This window comes from Narcine bancroftii, chromosome 10 (genome assembly GCF_036971445.1).
Source record: "Narcine bancroftii isolate sNarBan1 chromosome 10, sNarBan1.hap1, whole genome shotgun sequence".
NCBI lineage: Eukaryota > Metazoa > Chordata > Chondrichthyes > Torpediniformes > Narcinidae > Narcine > Narcine bancroftii.
Genome location: NC_091478.1, coordinates 24,120,295 through 24,144,643, shown reverse-complemented (window position 1 = coordinate 24,144,643; position 24,349 = coordinate 24,120,295). Strand labels below are relative to the sequence as shown.

Genomic DNA, 24,349 nt, shown 5'->3' with positions numbered 1-24,349 from the left:
GAGTTTTCTCCATTTTAACACAAAATTTACGTGGGAAGTCATTTCAAAAAGAAAAAATGCACAGACAAACACATACATTCCTGGGCATTCACAATATTTTGAAATTGATCAGCCATCAATTATGCTGGGTACATTAAAACACCATTGGAGGTGAAATTATAACTTAATCTTTAAAAACTATAAAATGGATTCAATTCTATAATTATAGAGATAAAATCAAAAGTCCTGGCTGGATACTGAATCCAGAAACAGAGCTAAGTTAATATGACTGTGTTTCTTTTATTTAAACAATACTTTCAGGGATTGATGCCAATTGGGTATTATATAAAGCTGTGCAATAGGGGGGTATGAGAGCCTACAACAAAACACACTAGTTGTCACATCTGCAGATCGCTTTGAAAGTGAGTTGTTCACCATCACTGCCCACTTGTCACTGCTTCCTTAATGGATTCAGCCACGTAATTCAAGTTGGAAGTGGTCAGACCGCACATATTGATACGGCCATTGCCCAAAAGATAGATGTGTTTCTTCTTAACCATGTAGTCAACCTGGGAAGCTGTGGGGGAAGTGGGGGGTGGTGGGGGAGGAAGAGAAGAGGGAAGAAATGCACAAATAGTCAGCACTTTGTTTCTCTGTCAGAGTTTGCCTTCAAGTTGCTCCTTTAACTAATTTTTAAAATACAATTAAAATATTAAAAACATTCAGTCAGACTTAGAACCCTTTAGTTAGCTTGGATTGATAAATTACCCTTAATCTTTAAATTTAAACTTAGACATGCAGCCTGGTAATGTGTCCTTTTGCCCTCGAGCCCTTACTACCCAATTAACCGACAACCTAATGCATTTTAAAGGGTGGGAGGAAACCAGAAAGCAATTTTTAAGAAAGCAATTAAAAGGATTGTCAGTGTTGGGAGTGTAACAAGAATTAGTCAACATAGAATATTATAGTACAGTTGTATTGACCTATATAAACCTACTTCACAACAATCTAATTTTTCCTTACATCACACCCAAAGCCTATTTTTCTAACATTGATGTGCCCGTCCAAGAGTCTTGAATGTCCTTGTTGTACCTGCCTCCACCACCACCTCCGGCAATGCATTCCAGACACCCACCACTCTGTGTAATGAAAAAACCTCCCTCTGATATCTCTCCTAAACTTTCCTCCAAGGTCCTGACTCCCTTGGATAATTAGTTTAAAAAGTGTTAATTAAGTAATGTTTTAAACTAAATACCATTAAAATATTTTTATATACTTTTAGTTTACATTAAAAATGCATCTAAAAAAGATAAACAACCTACAGCTGTACCTGGAGCCCAACGAGAAGAAGAGATGCAAGGCCTACTTTGAAACGAAGCAGGGCTTTGAAACGAAGCTCGGGCTGCTCCCCAGCTGAGTGATCCTCTTGAAGGGCCCTCTACTGGCAACACGGACAGATGGTGGAGAAGAACATGGACCGGAACTGTGCACGTGTGAGAAGTTGCACATGCACAGTGTGGTAAAGTATAAACCCTAACTGGGAGTAGGGCCACAAAGTACTGAGAAGTCAGGGGCCTCTACCTCAGCACCAGATGAAGAAGAGTCAGGCTTCAGCAGAGGCTCTGCAGCCGAATATGAAGAAGAAGAAGAAGAACGACAACAGAAAGAGGAGGTAATTAAAGTTAAAACTATTTCACAGTCTAAAGTAGAAGACTTAACCACAACTTTAATGCATCAGATTAAAGTAATGAAAGAAGGATTGAAGGAATTAAAGGCAGAAATGAAGGCAGAAATTAAAGAAAAAGGGGAAATTTTTTAAATAGAGTGATTAGAAGTTGTGAAGAAGAAACTGGAGAAAATGGATGAGAAAGCTACAAGAGTACAAGAGGATATTCAACATGTTGAAGACAGGGCATCAACTGTGGTTTAATTACAGTGAATCAAAAGCATTTAGAGGAAGTGGATGTTTGGAAAACTTCAGCAGAAGGAAAAGGTTCAGATGCAATTCGCTTTTTTCATGAGTGGATTCCTGAAGTTTTGGGAGAGCAAAGTTTGAAAATACAATTGAAATCGAAAAAGCGCAGAGTTCTGAGACCAAAGCCTCTTCCAAACCATAGACCTCGATCCATATTAATTAAGTTTCTGCATTTTCAAGACCGAAAGAAGGTTTTTAAGTCTTGCAGTCAAAGGAGCAAGGGAACAGTAAGGCCCGCTTCAATGTGATGGAAATAGAATTTTATTCTATCCTGACCTGAGTGAATATCTAATGAAGAGAAGGAAAGCATTCAACCCAGTTAAGAAAGCTCTTTTTGATAAAGATTATAAATTTGAACTACATTACCCTGCAACTTTGAAGATCTTTATACCTGGAGACCAAAATAGATTCTTTTCCAACTTTGCTCAAGCAAAAGAATTTGTCCAGAATCTCCCTAGAGTCCAGCCTCAAGATACTGCATCTCTGATGGGATGAACTATTTCCTTTTTTTTTCTCCTGTTTTATTATTATTGGAAAAGGGAAAGTTTGTAAGATGAAAGAAATTCTTCCCATTTTGATTTCCAGGAAGTTATTTTAGTTGTGGACAACTGAATAATTAAAGTTTTTTGTTAAATCTACCAGGGGAGTTGGGGAGAGAAGGAGGTGCTAATTGCTGCGGGATTATGTGTGTTTTTGTGACTTTGGTCACAACCTGTAAAGTGGAGGGAGGTAATGCTCTATACTAAGACAACACTTATGGGGAAGGTTTTATTTTATTCAAATATAGTTTAAATATTTTTTGAATGTTCAACTGTCTTTTCTCTTCTATTTGGAATGTTGGAGGAGATGTGATATTTGAGAGGAGACTTGCTGGGGAAGGGGATTGGTTATATTTTATCAAGATGAGTAATAAAGTTTGTAAATTTTAATATTAATGGATTAAACAGAAATATAAAAAGGAAGAGGGTATTAACATATATAAGAAAATGAGAGTTGATGTAGCTTTTTTTCAAGACACATTTGACTGAAAAAGAAAATTTGAAATTAAAAGGGATTGGATATGTAGCATCTTCCTCATTTAATTCTAAGACAAGTGGTGCTTAAGATTTATTAACAAGATTTATTAATTCCTATTTTTATAGAAGTATTAGATCAAGCTTCGCAAACTCATACTCTTCCAGAATAATTTTCATTGACAATAATTAGAGTGATTCCTAAAAAAACTCTTTAAAGCCTTCATCTTATAGACATATTTCATAATTAAATGTAGATTTACAAAACTGTTGCAAAAATCTTGGCAAATAGAATACTAAACTGTGCCTAAATTAATAAATATGGATCACACAGGTTTTGGTAAAAAAGACGTCTGAAAATGTAGCTAGATTACTTAGTACAGTGGAACCCCAATTTAACGCGAATTCGGATATAACGTGATGGGTCATTGGACCCTTTAACATCCACATTCCGTTCTTTAAGATAGGATGTTAAGCGAGCCCATTTTTAAAAAAAAAATGATGTACCAGGGATGGCCACCCTGTGGTGCAGCAGATGTTTAGATGTGGTGCATCTAAATGAAGTAGTAATGCTTATCTTGGTGGGGAATTCATCGCATTGATGAAGGGGAGGTTGTGGTGTGTGTTGCTAAGAATGGGGGAGCGAATCCTGCTGTGCACAGGGGTTGAGTTGGGTGAGTGCTGCCACGTGTATATATTGTACATAATAGTGAAAACTAATTTAGCGTGACCCCACTTTTTTTGCAATCTGATTTTTTTGGACTCAAACCATTACGTTATAATGGGGTTCCACTGTATAATTCATCTGGCGCAAAAGAAATTTGAGTGTTGTAGTAGCTCTAGATGCAGAGAAAGCATTTGCTAGACTGGAATGGTACTTTTTGTTTAAGGTGTTGGAAACATTTGGATTGTATTGACTTTTATAAATCGGATTAGGGCATTGTATCAAAATCCTAAAGAAGTGACTAATGGACAAATATCTGCACCATTTCAGGTGAGGAGGTCACCTGAATATCCAGCTTTATATCCAGCTTTTAGCTATTAGCTATTGAACCACTTGCTTAAGCAATTTAGAAATTAAGGGATTTAAGGTAGATCACATAAAATTAGCTTATTTGCACATGTTGTCTTAATATATTTGACTGAGCCCAAGATATCTTTACAAAAATTATATGTTAAATTGGAAGAATACAGAAGTTTTGGGTTATAAAATAAATTGGGATAAAAGTCAAATTTTGCCATTAACAGAAGGTGATTATACTCAATGCCAAAGAGACAATGTTTAAATGGCCAAAAGGGGGTATTAAATATTTAGGCATTTGTTCAGATAATAATTTGAAAAATTTATATAAATTGAATTATTCATCATTAGTTTAAAAGATTGAGGAGGATTTTAAAAGTGGATTAATTTGCCTATAACTTTAGTGAGAAGGGTTAATTGTATTAAGATGAATACATTTCCAGGATTACAATATCTTTTTTAAACATTACTTATTTCAATATCTCAAATTTTTATTTTCAAGAATTGAATATGTAAGGAAATTCCTTTGGAAAGGTAAAATGTCAAAAGTTTCTACAGAGAAGTTAATATGGAAATATGAATTGGGAGTTTTACAGCTTCCCAATTTCAAAAATTATTACTGAGTGGCACAAATGAGATTTCTTGAGAGAGAAGCAGAAGAATTTATATATAAATTGTTGAAGCATTTGATTAATATTTGGAATAAATTAAATGATGAAATTGGTGTAAGAGGACGTATATCACCTAAAATGTATTTAATTTAAAATTCTCTTATATTGTTTTCAAAAGATAATCAGTTTCTGGATATTTGCTTTTGTAAGGGGATTATAAATGTTAAAAACTGTTACAAAAAGAATCAATTAATGTCATTTGAGAAATAAATATGGTACAATTCATAATACTCTTTATTGTTATTTTCAATTAAGAGCTTATTTGAAGACCAGCCATGTTGTTACCTTATTGTACTGAAGTAGAACTTCTTGTAAATTTCTTAACAGTTCCTCTCCTAACATCTAGGATATATTCTTTATTACAAGCAGGAACTCCCAAGTGTGGAGTTCATAAATCCAGACAGAGGTGGTAACTAGATTTGAACATTGTAATTGATGAAAAAAAGATGGGCAAATCTATGCAAGGACTGTATGATTGATACTATAAATGTAAGGTATAGATTAGTTCAGTATAATTTTCTACACCAGTTTTATCTTACACCACAGAAATTTAATAGATTGAAATCAGATTTATCAAATCAATATTTTAGATGTGGTGAAGATGTAGGAAATTTTTTGGATTTAACTTAGTCTTGTATTAAGGCAAGACCTTTTTGGGTAGATTTAGGGAATTATTTTGGAACAAGTTACATGTCTGTTTATGAAAAATGCAGCTTTATTTCTATTACAGAATATTGAAGGACAAGACCTAAATTAAATTTGTCAATATATTAATTTGAATTTGTTAAAGTTTCATTAGCAGTGCAAGGAAATGTATTGCAGTTACTTGGAAATCAGATGTATATCTGGGTTTGGCAAGATGGAGTACAGAGATTCAAAGCTGTATCCCTTTGGAAAAAAATACATATAGTTTCAGAAATAAATATTGTTTAAAATTGTCCTTCCCATGCCTCTGGACCTGCATGAATCTCCTCTGAATTGTATTAAAGATCTTTAAAAATGTGTTAGATGACATCCCTCTATGCAATCTGAAAAGTCTTTTTCTTTTTTCTTCTTTTATTCTATATAACTATATTATAGTTTTCATATTGGTTACTTTAAGGGATGAGAGTTGGGGGGGGTAAATACTATCATGTATGCAATATTTAATTTGCTTCTGTTTTTGAAATATGTATTATTATAGTAATTCTTGAATACATGTAGGGAAAATTTTTAAATAATTTTAAAAATGTCTATAATTGGTTGAACTTTAGCATTCCTGCAGAATGCCACACAAGGGATAATTCAGGAATGTGACATTTGTGTCTTTGCAACTGCTCCAGTGTCTAGTATTATTGTTGGTGTTTACTTCAGCATCACTCTCCTGTATTGTCCTCAATTCCATTGATCTCCATTAATTTGTCTGGAACAAAATGAGTGACTGAGCCACCTCAGCCCTCAGGCAGAGAATACCAAGGATTCCCCACATTCTGGGTCTCATTTCTTCACTGTCCTGAATGACCTACCCTTTCTTTTGATGCCATGACCCCTGGCTCTAGATATCACTGCATTTAGCCTGTAAAACTATGCAATATGTGGTGCATCATATCATCTAACCCAACATCCTCCTATCACTCAACACTTAGGAACGTTGAAGAGTTTGCTGAACTCCCAGCTGAGAGCAGAGTACGATCATCACACAGGGAAGGTCAGACAATTTATCTTTCTGCTCACTGATGACATCACTTCCTTTACTTCACAGATGATTGACATGGAATGTTTCAATTATGTTTCTCAACTGCGCCCTTCTTAGGGAAGGGGAATGGCTTCATAGCTTGGCAGAACTAAGGAACATTTGCATGTCAATCATCTGGGGCTTTAAAAGCAAACTTAAATATTCAAGCAGTTTCTGCTTTCTTTTAACTATTTGCCTAAAATATCTGCTGGTAACAATTATATGGGCCCTAACACAAAATTCTCTCCTCCCCCATTCACTGAGCTTAAAAGACCCAGCCACCTGGTAACATAAAAGCAAGGAGATTTGAGCTCCCAGTGGGGAGGTGACTAACAGGTGGCCGACACTGTGATCGGCAAGGCACTTGTTGACTTCCTCCCACTGACCAGCAAGTGCAGCCAGTATCACCACCCTCTGGGAGCTTTGCAGAGGATATGGAGGTATAGGCAGACTAACTGAATGGGCAAAGGTCTAGCAGATGGAGTGCAATGTTGATAAATGCAAGGTCATCCACTTTGAAAGGAAGAATAGTAGATCAAATTATTATTTAAATGGTGAAAGATTGCAGCATATTCATTTGCAAAGGGCCTTGGGTGTGCTTGTCCATGAATCGCAGAAGGTTAGTTTGCAGATGCGACAGGTAATCAAGGCAAACGGGATTTTGACCTTCATTGCGAGAGGGATCAAATTTAAGAGCAGCGGTACTGCTGCAACTGTTCAGGGTACTACAGTTCTGAGGCTGCACCTGGAGTACAGCGTGAATTTCTGGTCTCCTTAGTTGAGGAAGAATTTACTCACTTGGGAGGTGGTGTAGAGAAGGTTCTCTAGGTTGGTTCCAGAGATGAGAGGGTTAGCCTATGAGATGTGATTGTATTGCCTGGGGCTAAACCTGCTGGATTTTGGAAGAACGAAAATGGATCTTATAGAAAAATGAAATAATAAGCAAGAGAGTTGTTTCCACATTAGATGAAACTAGAACTAGCCTCAAGATTCAGGGGAACAGATTTAGACAGAGATGCAGTAAATTGCTCATCCTAGACAGTACTGAATCTGCAGAACTCTTTGCCCAAAGATGCAGTGGAAGCTGCCTTATTAAATATATTTAAGACACAGTTAGATAGATTTTTGCATAATGGGGAAATAAGGATTGTGAAGCCATGATCATATTGAATAGCAGAGCAGACTCGATAGGCCAGATGGCTGACTCCTGCTCCTAATTTTGGATGTTCTTGAGTTCAGTGATCCTGTTTAAAAGAAATGCAAAATTCAAACAGCAGGAGATTTCCTATTCAGTGTAACCACAGTATATGATTTGGATCCAGACCTTTGAGCACACTGAATATTTGGCTTACTCCTAATTTCAGTACCCGTCATCACCTGTGGAGATTTTGTTTGCAAATGGTGCTCCCCAATTTAGCTTTGATCCACTTAAGAAGTAGATTAGTTAAAAATGGTCCTGGATAATGCAGACTTAGAAGAACAGAGGTTCAAGCCTTGGAATGGAGTGAATCGTTAACCACAGCATCTCCAGGCACAAGACACACACTGATTAACTGTTTCCCACATTAGACCATCCTATGTCCTTTTTCCTCTCCCATGTAAAATAGACAGTCTCAAAATTTGGCAAATCTCCAAGAAGTCAAACAGCTTCACCAATAAATGTGGTAGCAACTTTCAAGCATCAACTTTGTCTGTTTATCAGATGCGGGTGTGATTAAATGCTTAAAATTCGATTGAACATGAACTTGAAAACAGTGCAACAAGAATTTAGCAAATGTGCACGAGTTCAAAAGAAAAAGATGCAAAGTTGAAGCATCATATTCTAAAAATTATGCCTTTTTCAATATGTCTTTCAATGGTCACAGTCCCATCTACTTTAACATTATGACTATCAACACGCTGGTTGTCCATATTCAGTTGTTTCAACACTGCCACCTGCGATTTCACTTGTCCATAACCTTGCTCTGCAATTCAACCCTAAGGCTCTATTTCCTCCTTTAAAACTCTTCCTCCCTGCCTAAGCCTATGATCACCTGCCCTAATACACACCCTAATATGGCTCAGTCAAGTTCTGTTTAACAATGCATCTTAAAAGTTACTGTTATAAATATTAGTACTGAAATGTATACACAATGAAAATGATAGGCCTATAAAGAGAACAGGAGAAGAGGTATCAAAGAATGCACTTGAGATGTTAGGAGAGAGAAAAAAAAATGAGAGCAGAAACTAAGAGATTTTATTTCATGCTCATGAGCTCTGCCACGTTTTTCCTGACTGACAATGTAGATTGTGTGGTGATGTACGAGACAGCTTTCAAAGAAAATGGTCAAATTGCTTCACCATCCAGCATTACAAGCAACAAAATGTCCTGTGGACAATATACAGGATGAAAGCTCTGCTCCTGAATCCAAGTAAATGACCAGTCTCTTGTTAGTTTACTTGAAACAGGCGGATTGCGATTCAAAGGCGAGAATAAAAATATCCTATTGATTATTCTTGCAAATTACAGCATCTGTCTATTATGAAGAGTTTCTGGCTTTCCACTCTCAAGATAAAAAAAACACGATTAGATTCCCTCCTCAAAACAATGGCCTTGTGTCATAGTTGGGGTCCTCCAGTCATTAGTACGGAGCAAAGGGCAAAATACAGAATCAAAAGCAAACATTGAACCAAGTTAATCATGGGCTCCAGTCTCCTGTCCACTGAAGACATCTTTGTGTGGTGACATCATAAAGGCCCCCCACCACCCTGGTTACTACCCCTTCTCCCCTTCAGCAGAAGGTCCAGATTCAAGAAGTTTGCTTCCAACAGCTCTTGAACTTCCCTCCCCTTGTTTATACTAATCAGGGACTGCTTTGACACCACAACAAATAGTGTCTGCATTTTTTTTTGCACTATGGTAACTGAATATTTATTATTGATCTATCTTTTGTATTTATCATCTCTTTTTTTAAACTATAATACTTTAGCAAAGTACCCGTTCAGCTGCAGAAAGTAAGAATTTTGGTGCGTATGTACAATAAATTTTGTACAATAAACTCATTACATTTGAAATTGACTCGAGGAGAAATGACAAACAAAATGTGTGTCCGAACCAACAGGAAACAAACTAGTTAAAATCGTACAGACAGCCTGAACTTGCTTTAACAGGTCCAGCAGTTAATGTAGAGGTTGTCAACAGGTTAATGGCCACTACCAGTTGCCCTCGCCCTTTACCCAGCTACACACAGAACTAACTCAACTGTGAGAGGTTCTCTTGCAAACCAAATGAGGGTCCTTGAGAGGATTCTTTATCTGATACCTGGGGTCTTTTTCCAGTTAGAAAGAGATACCTCCTGGCAACCATCAAAAGACCCTGGTGGTATGTTATGTGTTCATCTAATTGACTCCTTCAGGGCACCAAAACATACGCTCTCAACAGACTCTCAAATTGCACAAGCTCTTTTACTAAGCCAAACAGTCTGCTTCCCATTAATAAGAGGATGATGCAAAGAATTTTTTTTATCTTTTTTTAAATAAAGTTCTTCAGCCCTTTGTGGATCTGCAACTATCCAAACACAAAACACACAAGCAGAACAGCTGGCGAACATTACTGCTTAAAGTATTGTATAGTACAAAGATCGACTGGACAGGAGAAGCTTATCAATTAGTGCAGTTGTTTTGAATTAAAAGGCCTGCAAAAAGCAAAATCAAACTAATAGGGTCTATCGTGAAGCTAATGAAGTTGTATATATTAACAAAGAACTCCACTAATCCACCAACATCTCACATTGTAGTCTTTGGTGCGATGATCTATCAAGCTCTGAAAAATGGATCTATGCAGCTTACTACAAAAGTAAAATGGAAAACTTCCTAAGACGTGAAATGATTTTATACTCATGATGCAAAGGATGATGAATAGCTGCAAGTTGGCAAAAGGGAGCAGGGAATTATGTTAACTGGGGGGAAAGAAAGCCTTGGCCTCATATGGTCCCCATCTCATTTATTTTAAAGGTTTAAAATTTAAACATACAGCACAGTAACAGGTCCTCCTAGCCCAAATACACCCAATTGACCTAAACCCCCCCCCCCCTCCCCCGGTACACTTTAAAGGGTGGGAGAAAACCAGAGTCCCTGAGAAAAACCCACAGACTCAGAGAGAACGTACAAACTCCTTACAGACAGCACGGGATTCGAACCTGATGCCAATCGCTGGCACTGTAATAGCATTGCGCCAACCGTGTCTCTTCTTTAGGAAGTCTTAAAACATTTAATTGGCAAAGTTACCTCCGAACTGCAATTTTATACATGGCAAGATTTCTCAAGCATAAAACGAGATGAAGGAACAGAATGAAAAATATATTTGAGGTAGGTGTGCTGGCTCCACTGCTTTGAATACCACAGGACCTGGAACAACTGCCTGGGCCAAGAAAGGGAAAAAAACAGATGGAACCTCAATGAAATGCCTCAACTGAAAAACAGACAAATTCTACACAGAGCACTTCAGCAGGAATACTGAACCACAAACTCAATTCCCTTGATAAGAGGGGACAGGAAGCAACACACAAGTGAAAACAAGGTAAGAATTATCCATCAACAGGAAGTGTAGTAGTTCGGATAAGATCCAACAGCAGAATTTTTGGAGAATAGCTTCATTCCGTCAAACTGTTTAAAAGGTTCTGTCTTCCAATGGGGAGCTATGTTCAAAGGGAGCACAGGTTTGGGAGCTGGAACTCCCAGAGAATTGAGATTTCCATCTGAAAGCGATCCATTATAAAATGCTATAAAACAAATCTGTATTGTTTTCCAGTGCTGGAGAAACTAGATGGCATCACTTAGCAGCATTTGTTGCAGACACATGGCATAGCGTTTTGGGGCACAATGGCTTGTTCTGACATCATTGGGTGAAAAGACTCACTGAATACATAAAAACACTGCAGATGCTGGGAGTCTCAAGTATCAATAGTGGGCAAATGGTGACCACTGTCCACCAGCACAGTTTTCCAATCTTGAAGCTTGAGCAGTTGAGCACAAAGCTAAAAAGTGGATTCACGTGAGAGACTGCAAACACTGGAACCTTGAGAGGAAAAAAACATCTGCTGGAGGTACTTAGCTAATCGATCAGCTTCAGTGGGAGCAAAGGAATGGTTAACGTTTTGGGTCGAACTCTTCATCAAGACTGAGAGTACAGAGGGGATAGTCTGTCTTGATAAAAGATCCCAGCCTGAAATGTTCACCACTATTAATCTTCAGTCTACTGAATTCCTCCAGCAGATTTTTTTTTGCTGTCCCCAAAGTAAGTTTCTTTTTGAATGGAGCATAGAACTTGAGGTCAAGCTCTTGTGAATATTTCCTTTTCAAATATTTGTCAACACAATGTCACTTACAGAAACTATACTGCGGTTTGAATGTATCTTTACCTGAAGATGCTGGATAATGGGATCAAATCAGCTCTGCTACCATTCTTTAAACTTAAGAGTTCCCAACACCAGAACTTGTAAAGAGCAACCTCCAATAAATTTACTCTTCGCACTAATTCTAGCACAACTCTCAAGCACTAAAGAAGTTAAGCAAATACACAAGGAAAACTTCTTTAACTCACTGAGATATCCACTGTGCTCAAAGCTGACACCTCCAACATTGGTGTACAATGTCTACAACAACTCACCAAATCACCCAACTCCGCAGACCTTGTTAAGGGGACAAGTGTGGGAATGACATAACAATGCCTTTTATTGAGAGAAAGTTCCCTCTTGGCCTGTATCCACATATCACTCCTGTAATTTCTATCTGACCAAGGAGGTGTACAATTCCATGGAAACTGCCCAGTTTAAACAGGACAGTGACCCCCCCACCTCCCATTACAGGGCAAATGAATGTGGTTTCATCAGCCTCACAAAAAATCCAAGAATTAAGAAAAGGACATCTCATAAAATCCCAAACATGGAATATATCCCAATCATGCCAGCAACGTGGTACCCACTAACCAAACTATTAACTTGCAGAATTACACCAAACACTGGAAACAGGATTGATTACAAATCATTCTCCATGGTATTGTGAGATGGTTGTTAAAGGAGATTGGCTGGAAGCCATCAGCACCTACACTTTGCCAGAAGACTTCACCCAACATGACTCAAACTTGGTACCTATTCCCATCAGCTTTGAAACCAGTCCATGGATTCATCGCCACTCCTAGTTCCAGGCTAAATGGTTCATGGATATGGTAAGAAATATGAGGGTCATCACCTCAATGCAGAATTTAAGAGTGCCTCCAGATACTTACTGCCACACGTAAAGGGCAGAACTTGGACTCAAGTAAAGCAAAAGAACAGGGGATGATCACCACAACCTGATATCGTTTCCCTTCTGTCCTGGACTTTTTGATTGACAGTCATTCATCCTTGGTTTGTTTGAGACACTCATTAACAATGATACGTTCAAATCCCAAGAGGCACAAGGGCAGCACTACCTGACAGCAGGGAAAATAGAATTTTCTTCTGCGTGAGGGAGGAGTTTCTCAACCCAAGGCAATCTTTTCAAAGAACAGAGGGTCGGGAGCTTCCAACCTCTGCTGTAGAACCTTGTATGAACCAGAACAGAAATCAGAAGGCCACCAGCCACCTTTGTAGCCTGGCTACCTTAACAGGCTCTGCTGTTGGGTCAAATCAATTATTTACTGGTTCATCTTGGCCCCATGCTTGGTAGTTCTGACAAATCAGACAGCAGAGTCTCACCAGTAGTTTTATTCTTCTTCCCACTTCCCTCCAAGCTTCAAGTTTAAAAAACGCTGTGGCATCTGGAGCTGCATCAGAATCGACTCTGAATATAACTTGCCACCTGCCTACGTGAGGAGGCCTAGGGAAAAGAATGAGGTCAGTGATAAATTTATTGTCTGGGTGATGAATCTCATCCACAGGACTTTTCCCCATTCCAATTCAAGTCAGAGTGAATATTGGAAATGGCGCATGAGAAATTTTAGCGGAAAGGTTTTGTTTGAAAAAAAAACTGCATTCTTTTGCAGAAATATCTAGAGAGAGCTCTGTTGCTTGGAGACTCCTGCAAGACAGATGCTTTGGCAACAGCATTATCGAAGGTCTTTGTAGGAACCCTTCTGGCTGCTCAGAGCTTTCAACACAATTACACTGACAATAAACAGAGACGACCCCAGGCACATTCTATAATGGTTTGTGCAAACACTGCAGCTGCCGGCAATAAATGCTACAATGAAAATCTGCAGAAATTTCCAAGCTATTTGCCAGGTGCACTGAAGGAGGAATGGACTCTGCTCGATATCCGTCACATGAATTGGGAACAGCTGACAATACCAGAATCTAAACTGTAGCAGACTCTCTTCACTGGCCAAGATCTCAAGCACACGTTAGAGGAGAGCCTGTACAGCTTCCTCCCCGACCTGCCCACAGCAAATTCCTGCAACAAACCTTTCAGCATTGCTCTCCATTTGCTCCCAGAATTGTAATTTCAATACCTGACTCCATAAAATAGCTCAAGGTTATTTGTTAGGTATAAATGAAAAAAAACATTATAAATTTGAATGGGGGAAAAAAAAATCAAACTTATGAAACACTGACTGCCTTTCATTTCCAACAGATACTGCATGATCTGCTGCCTGCTGAGTTTATCAGGTACATTTGTGGATTAAAGACAACACAGTAAATGCTGGAGGAACTCACCCAGTCTCACAGCATCAATAGGAGGTAAAGATATATTGCTGATGTTTTGGGGTCTCACAGAGACTTTAGGAGGCGTTTACAAGGGCTGAGGTACGAAACATCAGTAATAGATCTTTACAATTTATAATGGATGCTGCGCTGGCTGAGTTCCTCCAGCATTTACTGTGTGTTTTTATTACAATCACAGCGTCTGCAGACATCTGTGTTTCACCCCACATATATGTATTGTACTAGATCCCAGCATCTGCAGTCTTTCTTGTTTACCTCAAAATTATTTCTATACTTTCTCAAATTCAGTCTATCTTAAGCAATTCAGTTAGTTTTGAGGTGTAATTATTGTTACATGTACGAAACATGGTGGCCCAGTGCAATTCCCCACAAGCTGTAGCACGATGGTCACTGATCATGCTTGATTGGCATTGATTAAATGTATATAGACTAGGATACATCATCAGCTTATTCAGTTAGATAATGTGTCCTTCTGAAACCTTAAAATGTCTCTTGACCCTTCCTTTCGATTTCCTGACAGATCAGCTTATGGCTTGGTAGTGTTAGAAATTAAAGTACCTTTAAAGAAATTGCTCGAGACAAAAATTGTGAACAAAGAACATTTATTACTACAACAATGCAAAGTTGGGTGCTTCCCCTTACCCTGGGAATACACACATACACTGGGGCTCACCCAACTTTTATACAGTCAATTTCAGTATCAGAGTGCCCTCCCCCTTACATTCTTCTGCCCCCTGGATGGGTTTGGCATAGGTAATCCTTCCTGCCTACCTGCAGTTTCAGTACACTTGGAGGACCAGGGGGTATCCTGTGGGTGCCCCATCATGTCATTGTCCTTATTCACACCTTCCTGATTCTCTGGGCTACAGTCTCTTAATATGCAGAGTTGACTCATTCTATCTAGGGTTGGCTAATTTCATATGTATAAATCTGTGTATGGTTAGCTAATTAGAAATGTATGACTTGGTACTTCTGTCCAGTGCTAGGAGACCCTTATCTGATCCAGACTACCTCAACTTCCTACATTCTATTGTACCTTACCATTCCTTATCTTAGTCCTATGGTCTTGTCACAAAGGATAGAAGATTCTTATGTTAATCGTGCTGACTCTGCTTTCCTGCATCCTAAGCCCCAAACTTATCCTGTTTGAACTGGTTTCAGCCATTTTACTGATGAACTTTAGTTTCTTCCATGTTCATAATTTTAGGTCAATTTTCCCATCTCTCACAGTAGCATTACATCTCATGCTACATTTTCGAGAGGGAACTTAGGACATTAGAGTTTTATAAAGCACTTTATTGTGGAATTTACATCTGACACAGAAGCAAGAGTGCAACTGATGAGGCACTGACAAACCATGGGAGATTTTGTTCTGGCCCAGCTCCTGCCCTGCTACAGATGCCCTTTCCCCACATCAGCCTCCCTATCCCCACTGCACACTAACCTCCACCCCAAACCCCTCCCTGCAGTGACAGAGCTATTAGAGCTTCTGCCTCACAGCTCCACAGTGAGGGTCACCTTCCCCAGCCATTTCCTCAGCATCACATTCCATATAGCTGCCATCAACTGTGTGAAGGTGTCCCTCAGATTCATTTTGAATCTTTCCCCTCTCATTTTAATCCTTGCCCTCTGTGGAATCCTTCAGAGTCCCCCATCCTGGGAAAAAGCCAATTAATTTTATTCATGATTTTATAAACATCTACAAGCCTCCCTCTCAGCTGCCTACGCTCCAGGAAGAAAAGACCTAACCTATCCAATCTCCCCTTTTAACTCAAGCCCTCCAGCCCAGATAACTTTCTTGTGAACTTATGTGAAAGTAGTTGATCCATCCTCTTCTCTGCCCATTTACAACTCTAATGTGTTTGGGCTTCTCACTGATCTGCAATCAGACAAGCAACACACTGAAACATGTCTAAAGTGGAGAAGACATTTGTGTGGAAGGGGAGGTACAGTTATCCCCAAAGCCACTTTTAACTAGGATATGTTAGTCAGTCTTAGGCAGGGCCATTCATCTGTGTTAATCATTTGCTAATATTTGAAACATCTACCTTAGTTCTCATTTAAGCCCTGAGCTGAGTTCTTTTCAATGTGATCTATTCATTCTTTCAGTATTGCCATATTAAACTCGAGTACAGATAGGCTCCACTCCTGCGCCCTGGGTACTTACGGTTCAGTCCTGTGAAGCTGAACATTCCAATCTGCTGGGTTATGTGATTCCAAGTGCCAGGAGTGCCCAGTTTCTCCAGCTTTTCTTTAAGCTGCGCCCTCATCAGTAACACTCGGTCAGCCATTGTCTTCACATTGTCAGTCCTGGGGAAGGGAATATTAAAAAGCGATTTACAACAATGAGCCAGTGGTCACCACATACCTGGTGCAATAGTGAACCCAGAAAAGTTCTAGGTTTGACTCCTGATATGTGCTGAGTGAGCTCATTTTAACTGGACGATGAAATTGCTAAAAATGATCTTGTTGTTTGTGGCTCAGAAGAGACCACAGCTCTAGGGGCATCCTGTAATTTTCAAGGGTTAATTATTCTTTTTCTGGTGCATCTGTAACAGCCTCTCTTTCTTGGAGGGAAAACTCAAATCTTTTACCTACACGCCGTTTCCAATGAAAGCATCAATTAGCATTTACACCAATGCATTTGTAAATAAATAATCATTTTGCAATCTTAAAGCTGGTTGCAGCTTGGCAGCGCAATTGAAATTAGCCTCAATTTGTTAATGGAACTGTGCATGCAACCTCCAGTAAATACAATGATAAGCTACAATACAAAGCTACAATAGTGGACCGTCAACAAAGACAAAGGCTTTTTTTGCAGGGCACTCCATTAAGTCTCAATTTAACATCAAGTACAGAACGGATCTGGAGTCTCTCCAAGAGGTGGCAACATCTCTCAGCAAGAAAAAGAACTTCAAGAGTTCAGCTAACATCCCGGTCGAGGGAGGTGGAGAAGCTGCTACTGGCGCCCCTACAACCTACTACAAGTGTGCAGTCATTACCTCGCTTCGGCAATTGGTACCAGTCCAGGTGTTGATAAGTATAATTGGGAAGGGCTTGCATATTGTAGTGTGAATTCAGCTTTAGATTTAGTAATAAAGCCTTGTATAAACTGGAAAAAAAAAAAAAAAGTACAGAACGGATCTAACGAGAAGTTAGACAGAACAAACTGAATAGTGAATTCCATACAAAACAAAAAAAAAATTCTGATAGATGTCTGGCACCAATAAATGCCAATCAGAATGCTGCATGAAAGGTATCAAAATTTTTTAAATACACATGCTAAAACAGCAGCATAAAAGTTGGACATTTATATGTGGCTCCAATAATCTTTAGTCTCACACTCTTGTTAAATATCAAAATGGCTTGATAAGAGAATACAAAAAATGGCAAAGCTGAAACATTCCTACAAATGAAATATTGGGTGTGCACGAAAATAAATGATTATAAAATTACAATGGATAAAATGCAATAGGAGCAGGAGTTGGTCATCTGTTGAATCTGTCATTCAACGAGATCACCGCTGATCTAGCCATGGACTCAGTTCCTCTTACTCACCTGGTCCCCATAACCCTTAATTCTCCTATTATTCTTCCTATCATTATCTTATTGACATACATTTTCAACACTCCAAATCTTACCTTAAGCCCATTTCACATTTCCTTTACTCTGCCATTATCTGCCATGCATTTGAATACTTGGACCCCAAGAACAAGAATTTCCTTTCCAAATCACTCCAAGTCTCTTTTTTCTGAAGATGCACCTCTCTGAATAAGCTTCTGACCATCTGTACGGATCTCTAATAATGTTTTACAGCAGCTCGTTTATATAAAGTTTAGGTTTATAACAATTTGGATTATGTGTGTCCATCTCCCATAGCCCTATGTGACAAGCATAGCCATACTAGGCTATATGTACTGTAAATTTCCTTTAAATTTAAACCAAGGGTGGTATTCAGATAAGTTAGAATTAGAAGGCAAGAAATCAACAAAACCTGCAAATTAGAAGATTTAGTTTGATATTGGGTTCTTGTTATTTGGGGGTGGAGGAAACATGGTTAGTGCCACGATGTTACAACGCCAGCAACCCAGGTATGAATCTGGCACGGTCTGTGAGGAGTTTGTATTTTCTCCCTGTATCTGTGTGGGTTTCCCCCAGGAGCTCCAGTTTCCTCCCACCCTCCAAAAGCATACGAGGGTTGTCGTTTGATTGGGTGTAATTGGGCAGTGTGGGCTGTTACTGTGCTGCATGTCTAAATTTAAAATATTGTGATCATTATTTGCAGTGTAAAAGCAGTTTGGAATAGAGAGAAGGAGAACACTTGACCTTATTATTCTGCAATTCAGGGCTGGGAGCAGAGAAGTACAGAAGTGTTGAAGCACTGTGCCACCCACTGACAGGGAGGTGCAGGTACAGTGTGACTGGGTTCTACCATAAAGGGGATGTATTTTTAATAGCAAAAATTGCTATACACATAAACCAGAACAAATACAAGGAACATTTTGTAAGGAGGGAATGTAAAGATAGGAGTCCCAGAGTGTTTATTATATTGCTGACATATTATATTTCTATAACTTGCTGTTAGACTGAATATATAAGGAAAAGTTATGACAAGGTAGCAGCGATTTTTAAAAATGAATGGCAAGCACCCAAGAAGCTTGAACAAAAAATTATTGTTTTAATCTTGGTTTGCTTCTCATGAGTGATGATTGGGAGTAGCCTGATAGGGCAGATAAAATACAATGTGGAAAAATGAAATTATCATTAAGATTCAACAAAGACAGACCTTGGGAGATCTGGCATGTCATTTAATATATCAGTGAACTTCTCCGGTTATACGGTCAAAAGCACACCAACTAGTTTGGTAATGCGAGCGTCCAGGAACACAAAAGGCTGCAGAAACGGGCAAACCTAGCCAAGTCCATCCACTGAAGAAATCTTGGGCTGCATAGTTAGCGCAACACTAGTACCTAGCTTTGAATCTGCTGCTGTCTGTAAGGAGTTTGTAGTTCTCTCCGGATCTTCAGGGGTTTTCTCCAGGTTCTCTGGTTTCCTCCAGTTATAGGTAAAATTGGGGTATTTGGGCAGCACTGTGCATTGGGCCAGAAGGGCCTGTTACCATGCTGCATGACTAATGTTTTAAACATTTAAATCTATATGAGATTCTGCCTCAAGAAGGCACCCAACATCACATTGAAGGCTCACTTAAGGGCAAACAATTGGATATACCAAGACCATTAAAAAGAAGCACATGAAGAAGATTAATGATTTGAAACAGGAAATAGCCCAAATGGAAAAAGAATACCAAAGACTGGGCACAGAAGAGAGATACAGGAATTTAGTGAATAAAATGCACGTATAATACGCCACAAACACACATCAAAAAGGTTGATTTTAAGATCGAAACAGCAGTATTATGAGCAAGGGGAGAGGGGCCCTTAAACTCTTGTCCTGGCAGGTGAGGGCAGAGGAGGCCTCAAGAACAATCAATGCAATCCAATCCAAATAGAAAGACAAAATCTCATAAACCAAAGGAAATAAATTATATATTTAGAACATTTTATAAAGAATTATATAAATATGTATCAGGGGAGATCCACCAAAATAGATGATTTCTTGCTCCCATTGGAACTACCAAATTTGGGACAAGAGGAACAAGGGCTGAATGCCCCTTTCACCAAAGATGAGATAGCGTAGATTCTGAGCTCTTTGCAAGCTGGCAAGTTGCTAGGAGAAGATGGTTTCCCCATCAAATTTTATTAAGGGTTCAAAGATCTCTTAATGCCCCTTCTTATGAAGGTGGTGGATCAGATGGCGGAGACACATACCCTCCAGGACTCTTTCTTAACAGTGATTTATCATGGTGATTCCCAAAAAATGGACCCATTGAAGCCTGCCTCATATAGGCCCATTTTGTTATTGAATACAGACTAGAAAATTATTGCAAAAGCAATGATATATCTGCCGAGATTTACAAATCTGGATCAAGTGGGTTTTGTTGAAAACAGGCAATCGGCAAACAACACAGCTAAGTCTGGTACACCTGGCACAATCAGGGGTGGACCTGGGAGTAGCTATAGCTTTGGATGCAGAGAAGGCTTTCGACATATTGGAATGGGACTTTCTGTTCAAGGTACTGGAGAAATTTGGATTGGATCAAATATTTATTGATTGGCTTAAGGCACTTTCACAAGCTCCAAGCAAAAATGAGCAGACGTCTCCAGTATTTACTTTGAGCAGGTCAAGTAGGTAAGGTTGCCCATCGTCTCCAGGACTGCTCATATTAGCCATTGAGCAGCTGGAAGAATCCAGACATAAAAGGTGGGCCAGGTGGAACACAAAAATCAACCTTTTTGCTGATGATGTGTTAGTGTATTTGATGGACCCCGGGATTTTTTTTGGTGGGGGGAGCAGGGGTCGTTGGCCAGACTAAGGACCACACTAGAGGATTACAGGAAGGTTTTGGAGCATAAGGTAAATTTGGATAAAAGCGAGACAATGCCTTTGATGAATAGGGATTATGGACAGTACCAATAAAGGAAGTCAATTCAAATGGATGCAAGAAAGTATTAAATATCTGGGAATTAAAGTAGATTAAGATTTATAGATCTTATACAAACTTAATTATCTCCTTTTGCTCCAGAAGATTGAGAAGGAACTGGTTAGATGGAGGACTCTGCTCATAACATTGATGGGCAGAGTCAACTGTGTCAGAATGGAGGTGATGCCAAGGCTCCAATATCTTTTCCAATCGTTACCCATTTCATTGCCTCAGGGTTTTATTTAAATAGTTCTCAACAAGTGTGTCAGAAGGTTCCTGTGGAATGGGAAAGTGGCTAGAATCTCCATGAAAAGTTGACATAGGATTACAACTTGTGGGGGGGGGGGAGAGGTAGGGGTGGTTTTAAATTACCCAATTTCAAAAAGATTTACTGGGCAGCCCACAAGCAAGGTTTACCATCTCACTCTTTGAGGCGGGGGGGCTCCCTTCATGGGTGCAAATTGGACTACACTTGGTAGGCAAAGAGATAGCCAAAGAAAGCCAAAGAATTTATATATATATATATATATATATATATATATATATATATAAATAAAAGTGGGATACCAAATTACTCTCAAAAAGATAGCCCCATCCTAAACCAGGTACTCCAGACATGGAAAAGAGTAAAATATATTGGATGGAAGGTGGGAATATCCCCCAAAACACCCTTGACACAGAATAATTTAATACCCTTTACTCTGGGTAATAAAATCCTGAAAACCTGGTGCCAGAAAGGGATCAGGTGTATCAAGGATTGTTACAAAAGGGGGGCAGCTTATGTCATTTGAGGAGTTGAGAAACAAATACGATTTGTCCAACAGAACATTCTTCTGCTATCTGCAAATAGGATCTATCTTAAGGGGAAATTTGGGACCATCTAGGACCCTACCTAAATGTAGCGTCATGGAGGTTATAATTCAAAAGAGCAATGTGTATAAATTTATTTCTAAGATGTATTACATATTCCAAAGTGAGGGCCTGAAGCCAGGTTTACACAGGTCGAGGGAGAAATGGAGTTGGACTTTGGAACAGCAATCAATGAAGAGTGGTGGCAAGACCTGTGTCTGGACAGTGTGACAGAGGTCATCAATGCCAGATATTGGTTGGTGCAGTACAATTTCTTGCTCCAGTTGTACCTCACACCACAAAAATTACACAAATCAAGGCCTGAAATTTCAGAAATGAGGTTTAGGTGTGGTGTGGAGGTTGGAACTTTTGTCCACTCCACCTGCCTATGTATAAAGGTGAGACCCTTCTGGGAAGACCTGCAGGACATTCCGAAAAAAATTACACAAGTAGATTTTCCACAGGATCTGGAGTTGTACCTTCTCAAAGATATTGGGGATGTGAGTTTTAGATTGACCAAAGATCAAATTCCGTTCATGAAGAACACCTTGGTGGTAGCCAGGAAGTGTATAGCGGTTTTGTGGAAGTCCAACTCCCAACTAAATATCACATGATGGAATATAGAAATGCAGAGTTGGATTCCCCTGGAGAAAATCACATACAATCTAAAGAAGAAACACGTCACATTCGTTAGAGTGTGGCAACCTTTCTTGAAATATATTGGCATATAGATTGATTAGCCCTCCCCCCACTTCAAAATAGGGGTAGGACAGCAATCTGTCCTAGCAGGTAAATAAAAGTGACCAAGTGGGACATGATGGAGACAACGTCCTTTTTTAGTTTAGTTTTAAATTTTTTTCATGTTAATTTTTTTTTAGCCTTTGTTATTTAGCCATTCTGGTTGTTTTTTTCCAAGGTTTCTGTAGGGGTCTATGACCCCACCAGAATTTCTATCTGTACAATTTAAGTGACTGTTTTTCCAATCGGGTAAGGGTTGGGGGGTGGGGGGGGGGGAATAAACACAGACTCTGTATATTGTATGAACAATCATGCAGTTTGTTTCAATTTTATGAGACTATGAAATCAAAATAAGATTTTTAAAAAAGGCACCCAACATTATAAAGGGCTCCCAATTGCCTTGGTCACAACCTCCTCTCCCTGCATCTTCAGTCCAGCATCTTTAAGTTCAAGAACATTTTATTTTCTATCAGCTATCACTCTTGAAACTTCCATAAACTACTCCAAGACATCTGCCTACATCAATGGGAAAAAAAAATCACTTTTTTTCCCCTGCACAAACTGCAACTGTGAATATTTATAACTATTACAATCTGCTGGAGCAACTCAGCAGCTCATAAATATCTAACTGTCTCTCAAAATTTATTTTCTTTTTCTGTCTTGGCATATTGTGGTAAGTCAATTTGTACTGTTGTAACTGGTTCATCTTACAAACCTGTGTGGCTGCAACAAGATAACATGTTGGTGCATCTGTACATCGTGTATAAAGCCATTTTACCATCATCTCACACAGATTAAATGAAAAGGAAATTACATTCAATTAATTTATCAGAATGTTGTTCAGGTTGTAAGGCAGACCAGTGTAAAAGATGCAGTGAAACTTTTGATAACCTCTGCCCAACAAGGAACTATGGAATTAAATTTGAGTACTTGGGATTGAATATATATATGCACACACACAAATTAATAAATAAAGATAATGGGATACTTGCCTTGATTAGCCAAGGAATAGAGCACAAGAGCAGAAATATTATGATACAACAATATAAACATTGGTTTGACCACAGTTGGAACATAATATGTAGATTTTGTCACACCATAGGAAGGACTGGATTGCACAAGCAACATTACAGAGGAGATTCACCAAGGATGGAGCATTTCAACTATGAAGCAACATTGAATAGGCTGGGTCTTTTTTCCTTGGGAGAATGGGAGGCTGAGAGGACCTGATAGAGGGATACAAAGTTATGAGGGCTTATAGGAAGGATAAACAGCTAGAAAGATTTCTATAAAAATATCTCAAGGTTGACTATTTAAAGGGGAAATCGGAGGAAGAAATTTCTTCACTCAGAGTGATTGGAATCTGGAACACCCTGCCTAAGGTGGAAAATCACAAAAACGCTGGAGGAACAGCAGGACTTGCAGGAGGCAAAGATACATTAACAACATTTCAGGCCTGAGCCCTTCCTGTGGATGCTGCAAGGCCTGCCGAGTTCCTCCAGCATTTCTGTGCTTTTACTACAACCACTGCATCTGCAGACTTGTGTCGTGCTGAGAACATGATGAAGAGCCTTTTAACTTTAAAAGAAGTATCTAGATTATCTTGTCAAGGTATAGTAGGCTATATACCGATGGGTACTTGTTGATCAACATGGTGAGCAGATGGACCTAGATTGGCATTGTATGATCAATGATGCAGACCAGCACCTTTGAAAGGAGAGAGAGACAGTGGATGTTCTGATTATCATCCTCCAATGTTCTACAGAGTCTGAAATTGTTCCCATGGGTTGAAGGTCAGCAAAGGTGACCCCACTATTTAAAAAGAGTGAAAAACCAAGGAACTATTAGTCTTGTATCAGTGGTAGGGAGATTGCTAGAATCAAAAATGATGAAAATAACAACAGAAACAAATGACAAGACTGAATAGATGAACATGGAATTTTGAAAGGAAAATTAGATTTGACTAAGCTGCTAAAATTCTTTGGGGAAATACTTCTTTTGTTCCTCTGTTCGGTGATGGCACTCCCATAGTTGTGGTAAAGGTGGTCTCCATTAAGGTGAAGGAAACAAGATCATGACTATTAAACTTATTCATGCCGCTTATGAATTTATTAACATCCATGTCTGTAACCAAAAGTAATCTATTATGTTGACTGCCAAAAGAAT

At 38.9% G+C, this 24,349-nt stretch overlaps 1 protein-coding gene across 1 annotated transcript in view; it reads right to left on the bottom strand.

Moving 5' to 3' along the window:
* Positions 1-259: 259 nt before the first annotated feature.
* The window catches only part of got1 (glutamic-oxaloacetic transaminase 1, soluble), a 54,972-nt gene continuing 30,882 nt past the window's right edge, over positions 260-24,349 (bottom strand). The window contains exons 8-9 of the mRNA XM_069900210.1: positions 16,223-16,365; positions 260-556 (exon numbers count right to left, since the gene is read on the bottom strand). Coding sequence (XP_069756311.1) covers positions 417-556; positions 16,223-16,365 — 283 coding nt within the window. The 3' untranslated portion in view covers positions 260-416. The remainder of the gene's footprint in view (positions 557-16,222; positions 16,366-24,349) is intronic.